Below are 15644 nucleotides of genomic sequence, written 5' to 3' on the forward strand. Positions count from 1 at the left end.
AAAAAGCTACTAAAACATTTTTTTAAAAAAAAAAAGTTGCAATTGGGTGACAACTTTCACAAAACAGCCATTATGGTAAACGCTGAAAATATAGGGCTATCATGAAAACACTATAATCTCACCTATAGCAGCACCACTTGCTTCACTATAAATTAGTCTGATATCAGTGTTTAAGAATTTGAATTAAAAACTGGTAAAAAAAAGCTAACTTTGCCATCTTGTGGAATGAAAGAGTTTATTTCAGTGTCAGGTGATCCATGGATGCAGTTAAGCGTCAAACACATGCCTTTTGGAGTTTTATTGATGCTATTTAACTTGTTGAATTTATTGCCTATGTCAGTGGATACCTGTACTAAGACATGAGGTCACTGGCATTTCTTCTGCTATGTAAAAGTATTTTAATATTGTGAGTGGTATGAGCAAGAAGTGTAATAACCTCAAGTTTTCAAGATAAAAGGGGGAAATAATAAGTAATCTTAATACGAAAGATGATATTCAGTATTCAAAGAGCTGAATTAGTCACTAAGAGGAAGATATACACCCAAGTGTATATTGATTATATAAAAAGAAAAAAAGAAAACCTTGATAAAAGACGTACAGAGATCACATTTATTGTGTATTTAGTGCATGTCTTCATGTAGTGCATTCCTATGTTACATCATGTGTGCAACACTGCAGAGCCACCAGAACATCAGTGTATGGCAGGGATTTTTAAATGTTTTCACAGTGTGGACTATAATTGTACACAGGCCCATGGACCACCAGCCTCCCATTCCTGATCACACAAACCATCTCTTTTTGCATTTGTGATCACTTAAAATCATGTGGCAACTACAGTAATTGTTTACATGGAAAAGTAATATTAAGAAAATATTTACTGTATTTTTAGCTGTCTTTTAATAAAATTTGGCAGTTGGAATGAAAGAACCAGCACTCCATGGACTAGTGGTCCATGAACCACTGTCGTACGATTTACTAATTTACATAAAAATTGCCTAAAAACCCCTCAGAAAATGGAGTCAAATTTTGATGAATTTTGAGATGTGGGACCCCAGACATCACATAAAAAGGTGGAAAGCAAAACAGAGGCTACCATCATCACTCCCTCTTAAAACCCAAACCTATACAGCAGTTGGACAGGGTACATCCTACTTTAACAAAGAAGGACTCTGAGGGAAGACCACCATCACCACACTTCCCAGGAATGGGAGCAAAGAGGACAACTGAAAGTCTGCTACTGAGAATTGAAAGTCTGCTACTGCTTTCATGGAGGGATGGTAAGTGTTTTAGAAGGATACACTTTGGGCCCAATTCTTGATCCCATTAATGTCAGTGGCAAAACTCCTAAGACTTCAATAGGCAGATTGGTCTTTTAATCATTCTCCCTCCTCCACCATTGCTGTGGGAACTAAAATCATACTCCTCAACTTCCCAGAGCTGTCTGTGTGTCTACACAACCCCAAATGAAAAATAGTCAAGGACGCTGACCCCTGAAATACAGAATACCATTTTCACTACTATTATTTTTTTTCTCTCAGTTCCCTTCCATCTCAATTTCTTCCCAACTCTCCCCATTTGCTTCCACTGCCTTTTCTGCGGGAGGCGGCGAACACAGTGCAGCACTGCTTTTGTCGAATGGAGGAAGAATGGGAGACAGTGAGAAGCACAGGAGAGCTGTGGACAGACAGGCTGAAAAGGCCTAGAGATCCACAGTGGATCAGGCCTAATCTCTTTAATAGCAGAGGGAATTAGGCTCCTGCCCTCTTGGATTCAGTCCACCCTGCACCAGGAACGGTGCACATACAACACCCATCACAAAGCTTGGCCTCTACCCAGGTCTGGCACTGTACAGGATAGCAGGATATAGCTATGAAGGGGAGGACATCCTGCATCATGTGGGATAATTCGAAAACATGCATAGATTAGACAGTGAAAATCCAGAACTGTTGCCAGAAACAGGAGAGGCAGTAACCCTAATTTTATCAGAGTTCTTCACTGAAGGACAGGAAGGTCCATAAAAGTCAAATCAGCTGACTTCAAATGGTTTACATCCCAAGATGGATCAGGTTATATTGATTTAAGCCCAATTTAATTTAGGCAGGTTTTAAACCACAAGAATAAGGACATTCTTAGTACATATTAATAATTAAACCAACATATACACAATTAGCAATATCCTACATAATAATAAATGCTTAATAGCTTGCTTTGGATTATCCTATACCTAGTTAATTTGTTTAAAAACAAGCCAAGTAGTTTTATCTTGCTATGTACTTTTCCTTTCTACATGTTCTCTGTAATAATCAGTCTCTGTAGTAGTTGCAGCTTTATGGATTTTAAGATCCAAATTCAACTGTATCTTCAGTTATCTTCTTGAACTCATAATTTCCTCTACCATCCATGTGCAGGTAAAACTGTGGAATGAAAAATGTACATCATCAACCAAAAGACAAAAAATATTTCTATATTAGCTTTGTTTATCATAATAAATTGTATAAGCAAATAATTGTTAAAGAACAAAAACTAAAACCCTAAAGCAACTGGTCAGAGGACGATCTCCTATTGCAATGCTTACCCAATTCAATTGCCTTTGAGGAATAACATTGTATGATTTTTTGGATATGTTCTGTCTCCATCTTCTGCTAGTTGGTCATACTGCTCATCACTGGGATTAGGTTTGTTGTGACAGATGTCTAATTTGCATGCATAATTATAATTATGTGTACAAATCTGGTATTTGTACACATAGTGAGTCACTTACACCAATACCTGAATTGCAGAAATGTGTGCATAAATTAGGTGTGAAATGGTATACATCAGGGTAGTTAATAGGCGGACCATGGGCCAAACCTGGACCACCAGACACTTTTGAATGGACCCCAAAATATTTTTATTTACTTATTATTATTGTTTGTTTGTTTTTATTATTTTCTCTGGAGTCTATACCTTGACCAAGAAATGTGGACTTAGACAATTGACTTCCCTCATGTACATTTTTGCATACACAAACTAAGCATGTGCTTTTTGAAAATCAGGCCCTTGTTAAAGATTTGGCTGGTGCTGGGGGACGGAAATTAGCAAAGGAGTATCCCCACAGAGCTTCAAATTTTATATATTTTCTAAGATTAAAATGATTTCTTCAATTATTAATTACAATCCTTATTTTGTCCACTTCAGGACTATAACAGATGAAATTATGAAAAAGAATTTAGGGGAGAAAAGGAATACCTTTTCTTGGGGGACAAAAGGAATACATGTATCACAGTTTTACATGTTTAAAATGTTTAACATTCCTTTACCCAAATATCTGCATGAACACTGAATTCCCCAATCCCTATCTGAACAAAATATCCCCAGATTTTATGCTCCCCCACCTACACACCCCCTCTAGGGGGTAATCATATCTTATTGTAACTGGAAGGGAAAACGTTTGCTAAAACTATTTTATAGGATTATAAAAGCCATGTGTATTTCAACTGTATCAGATTTATCTTTTATACTTATAGCAGTGTTCTCTTCATTGTACCTCAGCGCACATACACAAAATTTAAATTCCAGCCAATAATTTACTTAGTTATAGAGTAAACAAGGATTAGCCCCACAATTAAAAATACATCTTGCATTGCACAAAGGCCCTTTATAAACATGTGCATTGGCACCTTCGCCAGAAAAGTTTTACAGGATTGTTTAGCTACAGGCTCTTTTAATCAGTGTCCATAGACGAAGAAACACTAACTTTGAATATTTATATGGATAACCCTTCAGAACAGAAATGTAGGACTGTAAATTTCTTAGATTTTCATAACAGCTTTTTGTGAATCCTTCAGATACTACTGCTGGACTATGAAAATATCATCTATGCTACTATTTTTTGAGAGGAGTGTGTCTGGTTGGAAGGCAAGACATTTGAATGCACCTGAACTCAAAGTCCATTTAATACCCACAAAAAGGCTAAATACATAATCATCAACAAAAATAAAAATGACATACATCGTGGTGTTTCCAGAGGGACTTTCTGTGAGAGACAGTGAAGAGTGTGATGCCAACCTATAGTAAGAAGAGAGTATAAACATTAAGTAAAACTTCACCCATAAGACAAACTCAACTAATTTCCTCGATCCCTCACACTTGGTAACATTTTAAAAAGATGAAACTAAAAGCTCATACTAATAAATAGAAAAGCTTTAAGGCCTTAAATCATTTATACTATGTGTGTGTAGCCTCAATATTGCACATTTTAGAGGAAAAACAAAAGAGGTTTTAGGTTTGGTTTTTTAAACCTACTGATTTATTTAAATGTTCTGTTTTTCCTGCAGGAGCTGAAAATATCAGACTAAAAAATTCACTCCCTATGCTTAGATGTTAGCAATGTCATAGGCTCCTGCAGAAAAAACAAATTCCTGAACTTGAGCCATAGCAGGTAAGTAAAGGAGGAAATTATTTCCAAATATTTTGTTTTTAAATGTATTTGATTGCAAACTAAAGTGTATGATGTTAATGATTTAAGAACTTGAAGTGCTTCTTAAATGCAATGAAAAATTCACCTTTAAAATAACCTGTAAGCAACAGTTGCAACTGTACTGAATGGTTAAGCTGTAAATGGTTAAAACAAATAGAAATGAAAGTGATAATAATTTTAACCTTCTGTAAGAGTCAGCTGACAAGGGGTTTGATTTTCCAGAGGGATGCATTATCAGCCACTTTGCAACAGTAAATCCTCAAAATAGAAAGCAGTACAACCTGGCAGCCAAATGGTAAATGTATTTAAACAATGAAATAACTGCTGCTGTTTTGCACAGAGCCCATCCAGCATCAAAATTACTACTATAAAAGGATCTTAGGGCCTGCTCCTGCTCCCACGGAGAGATCTGGATAAAGGTTTCAGTTCCTGCAGGAGTTTCTGTTTCCTTTCCAAGGACATCACTGCTCCATAGTTAAATTTAAAGCGAGTTTCCCATTATAAGCTCTATTTTCAAACCCTTCTCCCCTTCCCCAAAAAGAAATCAACCCCCTTGATATTTCTCCGACCACATCCCATATGAGGGTAGAATTTTTTTTTTGAGAATTCTGGGGGAGGATGGGGAATAGGAAAGAAGTTAAAACTTCATGCTTTTTTAAATACTTTCTTTTCATTTACTTTTTGAAAGTTCCCCTAGTGTTGCTGGCTCCTATCTCCAAAATAGGTTCACTTACAAGTCCTTTTGTTTTGTTGGCCTTGCTGAAAAGGTTATTTTCCATAAGAAAAGTATAAGATTGTTTTAGGTGTTATCTAGATTCCATTTCACATTTTAATCAAGTTTTTGGAAATTTAATATTATCGTGTCTAATATTGTTGCTGCAGTCCAGTTTTACCAATCCGTCAAGTTAACATTTTCCGAATTAGAAATTACATTCACAAAGAACAATTTAAATGTCTCTCAGCCTTCTTTCTTTATCTAAAAAAAACAGAAACAAAACAAACTTACCTTCCGGCAATGACTGTAAATGTAGCCTTCTACATCAACGCTAACAGCACTTGTACATTCATCCAGAATTGCAAACTGAGGTTTATGATAAAATAACCTTGCCATCTGGAATGCAAAACAATACACCATTTGTGAACAGAGAGCACAAGCACAATGCAAGTTTCTTCATCTTTATAATAGCATAACCTATTGTCTAAATGAGCATTTAAGAGGTGAAACTATTGTAATCTATTGGAAATAACAAACATTTTAACAAATGGTTTGAAATATTTACACAATTGCCCAAAAACTTCAGTTTTTGTGCTACCATTACCTCTCTCTCGCAAAAGGCATAAATGAAAACTATGAAGCTATTTAAAGACATTTTAGTCTGATTTCATCCCATTACTCCTAAGTGTTCAGCAGATACAGTAATATGTAAATTACCATGCAATAATCAGAGACTTGAGTAATACTGAAGCACAGCGAGTTACAGCCAGTGTGCAATGAAAATTTCCTTTGCTGTCTTGTCAGTTTGTCTTCTAGCAGACAGGCAGCTCACAGTCAATATGAATACTTAATTTAAAAAATGATAATAGTTTGTCATAGAATATAATCTTAGGTGTATGTGTAACACATAAGCAGCTTCCCACAATTATCTGGTTACTTATTAACCCAGAAATGTTGTGTATGTACTGCCATACCATCATTCTGGCTTGATTTTTGCTAGAGGAAAAAGGATGAATGCCAAAATATTTACATATATAACCATCAATGCTGTTAGTAGAAAGTCAAGTGTTCTCAACAATCACAAATAATACTGTAGTCTTAGAAGTTTTAACCAGAAATTATTGACTGAAAATTAAAAGGGGAAAGAATTTTTTTAACCATCATTTACTGAACCTCACTGAAATTTGAACACTTTATAGTATTCTTTGTATAGTTTCCAAGGGTAAGAAATATTTTACAGGTTTCAGAATAGAAGCCGTGTTAGTCTGTATCCGCAAAAAGAAAAGGAGGACTTGTGGTACCTTAGAGACTAACAAATTTATTTGAGCCATAAGCTTTCGTGAGCTACAGCTCACTTCATCGGACGCATTCCGTGGAAAATACAGTGGGGAGATTTATATACACAGAGAACATGAAACAATGGGTGTTACCATACACACTGTAACGAGAGTGATCAGGTAAGGTGAGCTATTACCAGCAGGCGAGCTTACATAATAGAAGAGAATATGTTGATCTGATAAGAAAGCATTCAGAAATCTACATTACAATGTGAAAATAATAATGCCCACCTGTAGTAATTTAAGTTATTTTCATGAGCACTAATATTATAAAAACCTTAAATTATTTCTTTAAAGAATAAAGCAATAGAAAAATTTACTGACTAGATATCATCTACGTTTCAGATTAGTTATACTAATTTACAGTATTTTCCAAGTAAGTATAAGATAGACACGCACTGCCATCCTCTGTTTTTCTCCTCCGCTGAGCACATCCATCCAGTCCTGAACACTATCCCAGCCACTTTCACGTTCCAGGATTTGACCCAACTGAACATTATCCAAGTACTCCTTCAGCACCTTTTAGCAAAACAATAATGCTTACAGATACACCTAAACATACTTCATGTTGCAATAATTTCTCAGATTAGTATAGTATACTATAATACTATAAAATATTAAAATCACTCTATCACCCAAGATATTGGTACCAAAAATAACATTTCAAAATGTAAACAAATCTAATGTTCTTACTTGCTACACCAATAACTTAAAAAATGAATGATACTTCAGAACAAGTTTAAATGAACAGTGAAACTGTCATTAACAGACACATGACATCCTTGACATCTGCTGGCAGGTAACACTAGAGGCTATGTGATAAATGGCGAAAGTAGCAGCCCATTAATGTGGCACATTTAAAGCCACAACTGATGACCTTTGATTTGGTGAACCTTTGTATCTTACAGCCAATCAGGTTCAAAAATGGAAAAGGTGAATTAAGAGAAAAACCAAAATGTTATGAAGTCTCCCAAAGCAAAGAGCTGTAGGGAAGCCATGGTTCCATCAACATTTCCTGTTTGGATCTACATGGGGGGGGAAAAAACCCTCTGAAAAAAACTGCAGAAGGAATCCCCAGATAACAGACTTGGGTTTCTCTATCATTTAACAAATTTAAAGTATATATAACCCCACACTACAAAGAATCAGGAAAAGTAATGGCTGCAAATAAAGGTTATTGAGGAGAATGTCTCTTTTACCTGGTCAGATATCCCCTTCTTCCTCTGGTCTTCTACAGTATCTGGATATATTACTTGGTCTCTGAGGGTTCCTAGCGTCATATATGGTCTCTGGGATTAAATTACAAATTATTACAGCTTTACAGACCTGTGTAACAGTCATCAAATAAAGAGGTAACAAAAAATACAAATATCAATTACTATGGTACTTTGCTTTACCTGAGGAACATAGAAAAGCTTTCCTCTCTCAGGCTTGGTTAGACATCCACCAAACAGAGGCCACAACTGCAACAAGAAAACAAAAGTCATAGAAAGAAAATTTCTCTTAAAAAATTAGGGTGGGGGGTTGTGTGTTTTTTAAAATGATAAATTTCATTTTAGTATTTCCTTACCTCACCAAGAACACGGAAAAGTGAACTCTTCCCACATCCGTTTGGCCCACAAATCAGAACATTTGCACCAGACTGAACCTAAAATACATGTCAACACATTAAACAATAGGAAAATAATTTGAAAATCTATACTAATGTAGAGATGCCAGTATCCCCATAATTAGACTGGAAGCCATCCTTTGCACAGTAAGTCCAATTTTGACACACATCCACCAATATTAAAATGTAGCCTAAACTAAATCAGTCTATCTGAAGTTTTCCACATATGATCTGATGATACAGTAAAATTATTGCATAGGATTTTTTTAAAAAGCAAACTGAATAAAAATCATTTTGGAAATACTTGTGTTAAAAAAATCAGGTTTTAATTATTGGAAAGTTTTCTGATTTTTTGAGGAGGGGGTGCTAATCGATCTACAAGAAGCTTAGTTTAGAAACTTCAAGTTTCTTTTATTTGATTGGCTTCATTGACCGCTAGTAAGCGACTACTTGATGAGAGTTTCCTGAATTAATAGCAGAGCTGGTTTGAAAATTGATTAAAACACTGATATAAAATGGAAATGAAATTTTTTTTTTAATGAATTTGTCTTTTCTGTTCTGACCACCTCTAGATAATAGTGCGAAAATTGTATATAATTAGACTATTTGTTAAACCTGTATGGGTCACCATGTGAAGATTATAATCCCTGCACAGCCCTATAAAATCCAGACCATGACTTCACAAGACCTCAAAACGGGAGTAAGCCTCTTCATGTGCCACGATGGAGGGGTCGGGGGACTGCATGCAGTTTGGTCTGGTACGGGGGAGTTGAGTGAGAAAGCCACATTGGAGGAAGAGCAGAAAACATTGCTGAAAAGTTTTGTGTTTGATTGGAAGGAGTAAATTGGCAAGACAGTGAAGGAGGAGGGAGAGAAGGAAAGTATCATCTTGCTTTTGTTAAATCCCTTCCCTACTTTTGTCTGCAGGTTGCCTGCTTGGAAGACTAGCCTTTCAGGGCTGGGATCATATTGCCTTGACTGCCTTTAGCACACATAATAAAGGTAGGCACTATATAATAATGTCAAGATTCAGGGCAAATCACTAAAGTTTAAAATTTAAATGGTCCAGCCTGTTATGACACTTGTGAGATTAAGCATAGATACGTAATCATCTTGTTTATCAAGCATTATCTACCAGTCTAACAAGCATCCTTAATTTAAACATCAAATGTACCCCACGAGCAAGTATGCCAAGATTTAACAATTTTAAGAACTTAAAACACTAGATCTCACAGGCAAAGTTAAGGATACTCTGTAAAAATACAATATGAAATTCAATTTCCTAGCTTTATGATTTTTTTTAAAAATTCTTTTAAGGCATATCCATTGAAGTTACAGATTCTTATTTTTAACCGTAACTCAAACTTTATTTTGGGGGGGGGGGGGGGGGGGACCTTGAATTTACCTATGATGTTGATGGGCAATTTAAAAGGAACTTATAGGATTAAAATGCCTTATTTTTATTCAAACTTTTTAGTTAAAGATGTTTCAAAATTACAAGATGCCATAACGACATTCTAGAAAGCAAAAGAATATAATCAGGTCTTCAGGAATAGAATATAAAATTAGTATAATTGTTATAATGGGATTTTACTTTTCCTGCTTTATGTCATAACTGGAACAAAAGCATCAGATGAAACTGGGTACTGACTATTCTACTTAACTAATTGCACACCTATGGCATTGCAATTTTGTTTTCTAGAATGATGAATTTTTTTACTATAAATTGATCATTACAATCGAACACAGGAAAAACCTTCCAGTGCCACCTGTTGGACATGCTGTATAAAAACAGCAAGAGGAAAACTGCAAACTGTGGTACATCTGAGCTGACACAATCCATCTTACACCACATAACTTACACTCTATTATTTCAATTGTTGGCACAAACAGGTTTTTATCATAAAGAACACTTCAATTAAGCAGACTAATATCCAGTAACACTTTCTTTTCATATTCTTTCTCCCTCTACCACTCCATAACATGTTTTCTCATTTCTTTACGTCTTAGGTTAAATTATTCATGCTATTGTGAGTAAACTTCTGCTATATATTTGTTGATGCAGGAATGCTAGGATAAGGAAAAGATCAGTAATTTCTACTCATATTTACATAAGTGGAATGCTTTCAACTAGTTTAGACCCAAAATGTGAGTTTGGGTAGAAAAGAGGAGGACGCTTTTAAATATAATGAAAACATTTCTATTTACAAATAGATTTACAAACATTTACTCCTTTCTACTCATGTAGATTTTCTCAAAAAATTACTGTATGTATTCATCATTTTTGTACGTTTTGTGTCAGATAAAGTGGTGTAGCACGGGTATTTGAACAAGTCCCATATAAATTCCCAAAGATAGGTAAAATTGCTGGTTTTCTAAAACTATAAAAGTTGAAATACACACAGACACTTCAAGACAAGTTTTGTGAGTGTGTAGTACCACAACATCATGCTAGTGCTAGAGAGCCCAAAGTGAAATAGTTTTTAAGTTTCAGTGCCAATGCCAAGCAAAAAATGTTAAAAAGTGGTATACATATAAAGAAAGCATTAACTGTGAAAAGGGAATACAATTTTGAAAAAATCCATTTTAATAGCCCAATACCTTATTAACAGAGTTAATTAACAAAATATGACGACCACACTGACAGTATCCCTATCCCACACACATCTTTTGTTCTTATTCTTGATTGTTTTCTTTGTTCATAACAGAATAAGTTTGTGGGAAATAGTCACCTTCATTTTTGAAGTGTTACATGAAGATTTATATCTTAGAACTTACCTCAAAATTAAGGTCTCGAATCAAAATGTCTCCATTAGGCGTTGCTAATGGAACATGATCAAACCTATGGGTAAAATTGACACATTACTACTACTATGATGTATAGTTCTTTACCAACTGGTCAACTCTGTGGAAGAACAGGATACTAGAACACAAGCAGGTGCTATGAAGGTACAGAGTTGCATGTGGCCAGAGCTGGACTGCTTCTTGGATTTTTTTTTTTTTTTTTTTTTTTAATTTAAAGAAGAGTAGGAGGTATCTTGACAAACATTAACTGAAAGCTTCTTCCTGGCATTTATAGCAAGACTTGGCTAAAAGGGTTGTAAAAGTCTAAAAGGGTTCTAAAAGACGCTAAAAGGGTTGTAAAAAAAAAGTCAAGGACAACTATATAGGCAAGCCATAGCTGTCAAGTGCCTCAAAGATGAAGTGGCTTGAAATGTATATGGAGAAGGTTGGAAAGCCAATGCAGAAATTCTAGTAAGAGATGTAGTTTAACTGATAGGAAGTATAATGATCTGGGTAGTCATGTCCTAGGGGACAGCAGGACAGGTCAGAAGGGAGATTGATTCTGGAGAACCAGTAGTATCAATAGTCCACAGTAGAGAGTACTAAGGTTGTAGAATGCCTTATGCAGTGAGGATTGTGAGAAAAATTCTGTAGACATTGTACAGAAGGAAGTGGATATAAAATATCGTTATATATAATGAACTGTATTAAAAATAGTGATATAAGGCAAGACTAAAACGCAGGTTTATATTTTCTATACATTACACTTTCTATACATACTTGATAAGATTATCAGTGTTGATAATTTCTCCAGCCCCAGGTATCAAGGGAATAGTTTGGGTTCTATCTCCATCTTAAATTTTAAAAAAAGATAAACAAGTATTACAGACTAGATTTATGTCTGCCAACGTGAGAGTATTGTGCATTAAACTTCTGTCATAATTACCTTTCTCTTGTTGCGATATCATAGTCCGCTGATATCTGCCCCTGTTCAAGTCCTTCAGTACTTGCATTAATTCTGTAATTCGAGCTGTGAAGCTAAAATAAGGATGCACATTAATCTTCAGAAACATTTTAAGGATTTTATTGTTACACACAAAAATAAAACTTCTAATAAGTACCCTAAACTGTCAAAATTAAAATCATAATAAGGAAGAACTGTAATCACATTTTTGCAGTGTGATTGGGATACAGTACTTTCTGAATGCAAGCTGTTTCAAAACATATGTGTTTATTTTTTTGTTGTATGTCTTGGGCTCGTTACCTCAAGCACCGGATACTGCAAAACTCTAGAATATAATCAATTTTGCTCTAGAACTGCAATAAAAGCTTCCTAATTCCAATAAAGAAATCTTCTAACCTCTGCAGTTTACCAAGATGGCCCTTAAAATGGTGAAATATTTAACATTTTAGAAAGTTAAGCTTGAAGGTAAAACTTTCATATTAAAATATTCTCTCAACAACATTACATTAAGATGGAAAATGGTTTACTTACATACTGCCCATCACTGCTGATCTCACATTCAAAACATTTGCAACCACTAATAGTCTCAGAAATTACCAATGTAATTGAAAACATTAATTTTCCCTAATATTCTCACAGTAAGATGTTTATTAATGTCTATATTTTTACTACACTGTGCAAAACGAGTGCACGTTTGTTTTGTTTTAAACTACAATCCATTTATAAATAACAGCTATGGAGTACAGGAACTACATATATCTAAAATAAAATAGTTTTAAGCAGCTGTGAACACCAGTTATCAATCTTACCCAGCCAATCTGGTCATTTCACGGCCTGCCAGGACTATTCTGCCCAGAGCTTGAGACATTCTCAACAACATTCTTCCGCTTTGGTAGTAATCCTTAAATAGCAAAATACAACTAAGTTTACTTATGTGAACTAACAAAATTCAAGCAATTACTATATTTTACTTATTTCTATTCTGCATTACTTACCTCCAAGAGTTCTGAATGGGTACTCTTTTGATGGCGAGGATGAACTAGGTTCAGAAACGGACGACTAACGACCAGGTAACCAACCACAGTAGCTAGGTCTGCAATATTTAAAAGTAAATGTTTTCTAGCAAGAAAAGTTAAATCAGAACATAAAATGAACACATATTAAAATATTTGTAACACCACTTGTACTATAAAAAACAGTCCACTAGCATTGGGAAAACACTTACATTTGGCAATGATAGTATCTATGAATCCCATAGAAAACCGAAACAAGATGAAATTATGCAAATGTTCCACCTGGAAAAAAAAAACAATACATATGAAAAAATGTAGCATACACAAATATTTGCCATGCGCCCTGCAATTACAATAGATAAGCAAATTTAATTCTAAAAAAATAATTTATTTTGCAGTAAATCAAAGAGGCCCCAATAAAGATTGTGACCTAATTGTGTTAGGCACTGAGCAAATCCAGACAGACAGAGTCCCTAGCCCGCAAGTGCTTACAATGTAATCTGAAAGAACACACAAACAACTGAACAGTAAATAAGAGGAAAGTTTGCAAGTGATGCAAAGAAAGGACCTGGGTTGTGAAATAAAGGTCACTGTTAGATAGATTAGCTATAGTTTCAAATAATGAGGAAATGAAAAAATATTAAATAAAATCAACTAATCCTAACTGCTAAAACATCTAGCTATAACTGGTTCACCTTTCTGGAGGTGTCACAACAGAAGTGGGTCTCGTGGAGGCATTTGATGAAAAGACTAATAGTTTCACAGACTAATTCAAGGAGGATGTACCACTTACGAGGAAGAATGGAAAAAAGTGTAGAGATGTTTATAGGAGAAGTGGACAGAGATATTAAAATCTCATGTCACCGGCAGGACAAAGATGACAAAGACAGCAAGAAACAAAAGTGGATAGGTAATGGAACAAGAGTTGAAGAACCTTCAAGGTGAGGACGTATAGTCTGAATTTTGGTCTTATGGGAAACAAAATTAGTGAATGGATTCAAAGACTGGGGGGCTGTTCCCACAGTCAGAACGACAGGCCAGAAAGAGTCGTAGTGGCAGTTTTTAAATGGGCCCAAGTGAGGTAAGATGGGTGTCAAAAAGGTCCAAAGGGGGTGGGCGTGTGTGTGTCACAGTAATCAAGATGGGAGATGAGGGCCTAATCAAGAATTTTAGGGAAAAAATTAAATTATGTACTTTTGCCAGCATGTGGACCCCTCATGCATTTCTGTATGGCCAATTAAAGTCCACAGCTTTCAGTTCTTCCCTCATATTTCCCACTTGATCCTATTCCTTTGCTGAATACACCACCTATCATTCTTTATGGAATATGAGATGCATGTTCTCTCTCAAAACTGGCATTGCAGCCACTCAATTAACTAACAGGGGCTACTACAGAGGTTAGTTAGCACGTCATCTTTTCATTAGGGTCCAAAATAGCACATTCCTCAAGACTGCTCCAAAACTTGCCATCTTCTGTATGACACTAGTGAGACTGCAGCGTAGTTGTAACTACGTTGGTCCCAGGATATTAGAGAGACAAGGTAGGTGGGGTAATATCTTTTACAGGACCCGAAAAGCTCTGTGTTGCTTCAAAGTTTGTCTCTTACCAACAGAAGTTGGTCCAATTAAAAAATATTACCTCACTCACCTTGCCTCCCTAGTGAGATCATCATTCACTTGGCCAGTAGCAGTCTTGCAAGTTTACATACTGTGTGCTAAAACTAATTTATGTAGTAAATTACACACACACACAAAAACAAACCCCACTAAAGTGCTGGCACATATCAGTGGTTTCAATGTACACTACCTTTCAAGAAGTTTAGAGTTTAATAAAACATTAGAAATCCAAGAAATTTAGAGTTAAATTTCTAAGGGTATCTCTACACACGGATTAAAAACATCAAAAGGATTGTCCATTGCAAACTTAGAGAAATGTAAAACTCATGGCTGAGCAACAAGGCAGATGAGATTTAGTCCTATGCAGACACAAATGACATGAAGAACTTCTATGATACTCTGAGGACAATCTATGGGCCTAGGTCATCAGGAACATCTCCAATACTGAGTGCCAATGGCGCCACACTGCTCATTGTGAAAGAAAAGCTACTGGAAAGGTGGGCAGAACATTTTAACAATATCCTCAATCAACAATCACCTATTAGTGAGGAGGCAATTGACTGGTAGCCCTCAACTGATATCAACCTCTCTTGCTGATCCCCCAACGCTGATCTGAAACTGCGAAAGCGACCTGCTATCAACTGGTAAAGTACCTGGTGCAGATGCTATACTAGCAGAAGTCTGCTATATTAGCAAAGACTTGCACGTGACTCTGAAATTGACTGAAGGTTTCCAGTCAACATGGTCTCAAAGAACTATATCTCAGGAGTACAAGGATGTATCCATCATCCACTTGTACAAGTGGAAAGACAACAGACAATCTTGCAGCAACTATCAGGGCACCTCCTTGTTGTCCATAGCTGGCAAAATTCTCGCCAGAATTTTTGTGCAACACATTGAACCAAGGGCTCCTGCCTGAGAGTCAATGTAGCTTCAGGAAAGGTCACAGGACCACAGATATGGTGTTTGCAGCTCATCAACTTCAGGAGAAATGCCTGGAACAGAACTCCAACCTGTATATGACTTTCACTGATCTGACAAAAGCATTTGATACAGTCAGTTGGGAGGGCCTTTGGAAGATCATGGCAAAATTCAGTTGCCCAGAGAAATTCATCACAATGGTTCAGCAATTCCATAATGGCATGC

The 15644-nt window shown here is 35.8% G+C and overlaps 1 protein-coding gene across 1 annotated transcript in view; it reads right to left on the minus strand.

Moving 5' to 3' along the window:
• Positions 1 to 661: 661 nt before the first annotated feature.
• The window catches only part of ABCD3 (ATP binding cassette subfamily D member 3), a 67372-nt gene continuing 52389 nt past the window's right edge, over positions 662 to 15644 (minus strand). The window contains exons 11-23 of the mRNA XM_074961296.1: positions 13094 to 13163; positions 12864 to 12961; positions 12678 to 12769; positions 11851 to 11942; positions 11685 to 11757; positions 10899 to 10962; positions 8082 to 8159; positions 7909 to 7974; positions 7711 to 7800; positions 6911 to 7030; positions 5466 to 5570; positions 3991 to 4047; positions 662 to 2414 (exon numbers count right to left, since the gene is read on the minus strand). Coding sequence (XP_074817397.1) covers positions 2337 to 2414; positions 3991 to 4047; positions 5466 to 5570; positions 6911 to 7030; positions 7711 to 7800; positions 7909 to 7974; positions 8082 to 8159; positions 10899 to 10962; positions 11685 to 11757; positions 11851 to 11942; positions 12678 to 12769; positions 12864 to 12961; positions 13094 to 13163 — 1083 coding nt within the window. The 3' untranslated portion in view covers positions 662 to 2336. The remainder of the gene's footprint in view (positions 2415 to 3990; positions 4048 to 5465; positions 5571 to 6910; positions 7031 to 7710; positions 7801 to 7908; positions 7975 to 8081; positions 8160 to 10898; positions 10963 to 11684; positions 11758 to 11850; positions 11943 to 12677; positions 12770 to 12863; positions 12962 to 13093; positions 13164 to 15644) is intronic.

This window comes from Natator depressus, chromosome 8 (genome assembly GCF_965152275.1).
Source record: "Natator depressus isolate rNatDep1 chromosome 8, rNatDep2.hap1, whole genome shotgun sequence".
Taxonomy (NCBI): domain Eukaryota; kingdom Metazoa; phylum Chordata; order Testudines; family Cheloniidae; genus Natator; species Natator depressus.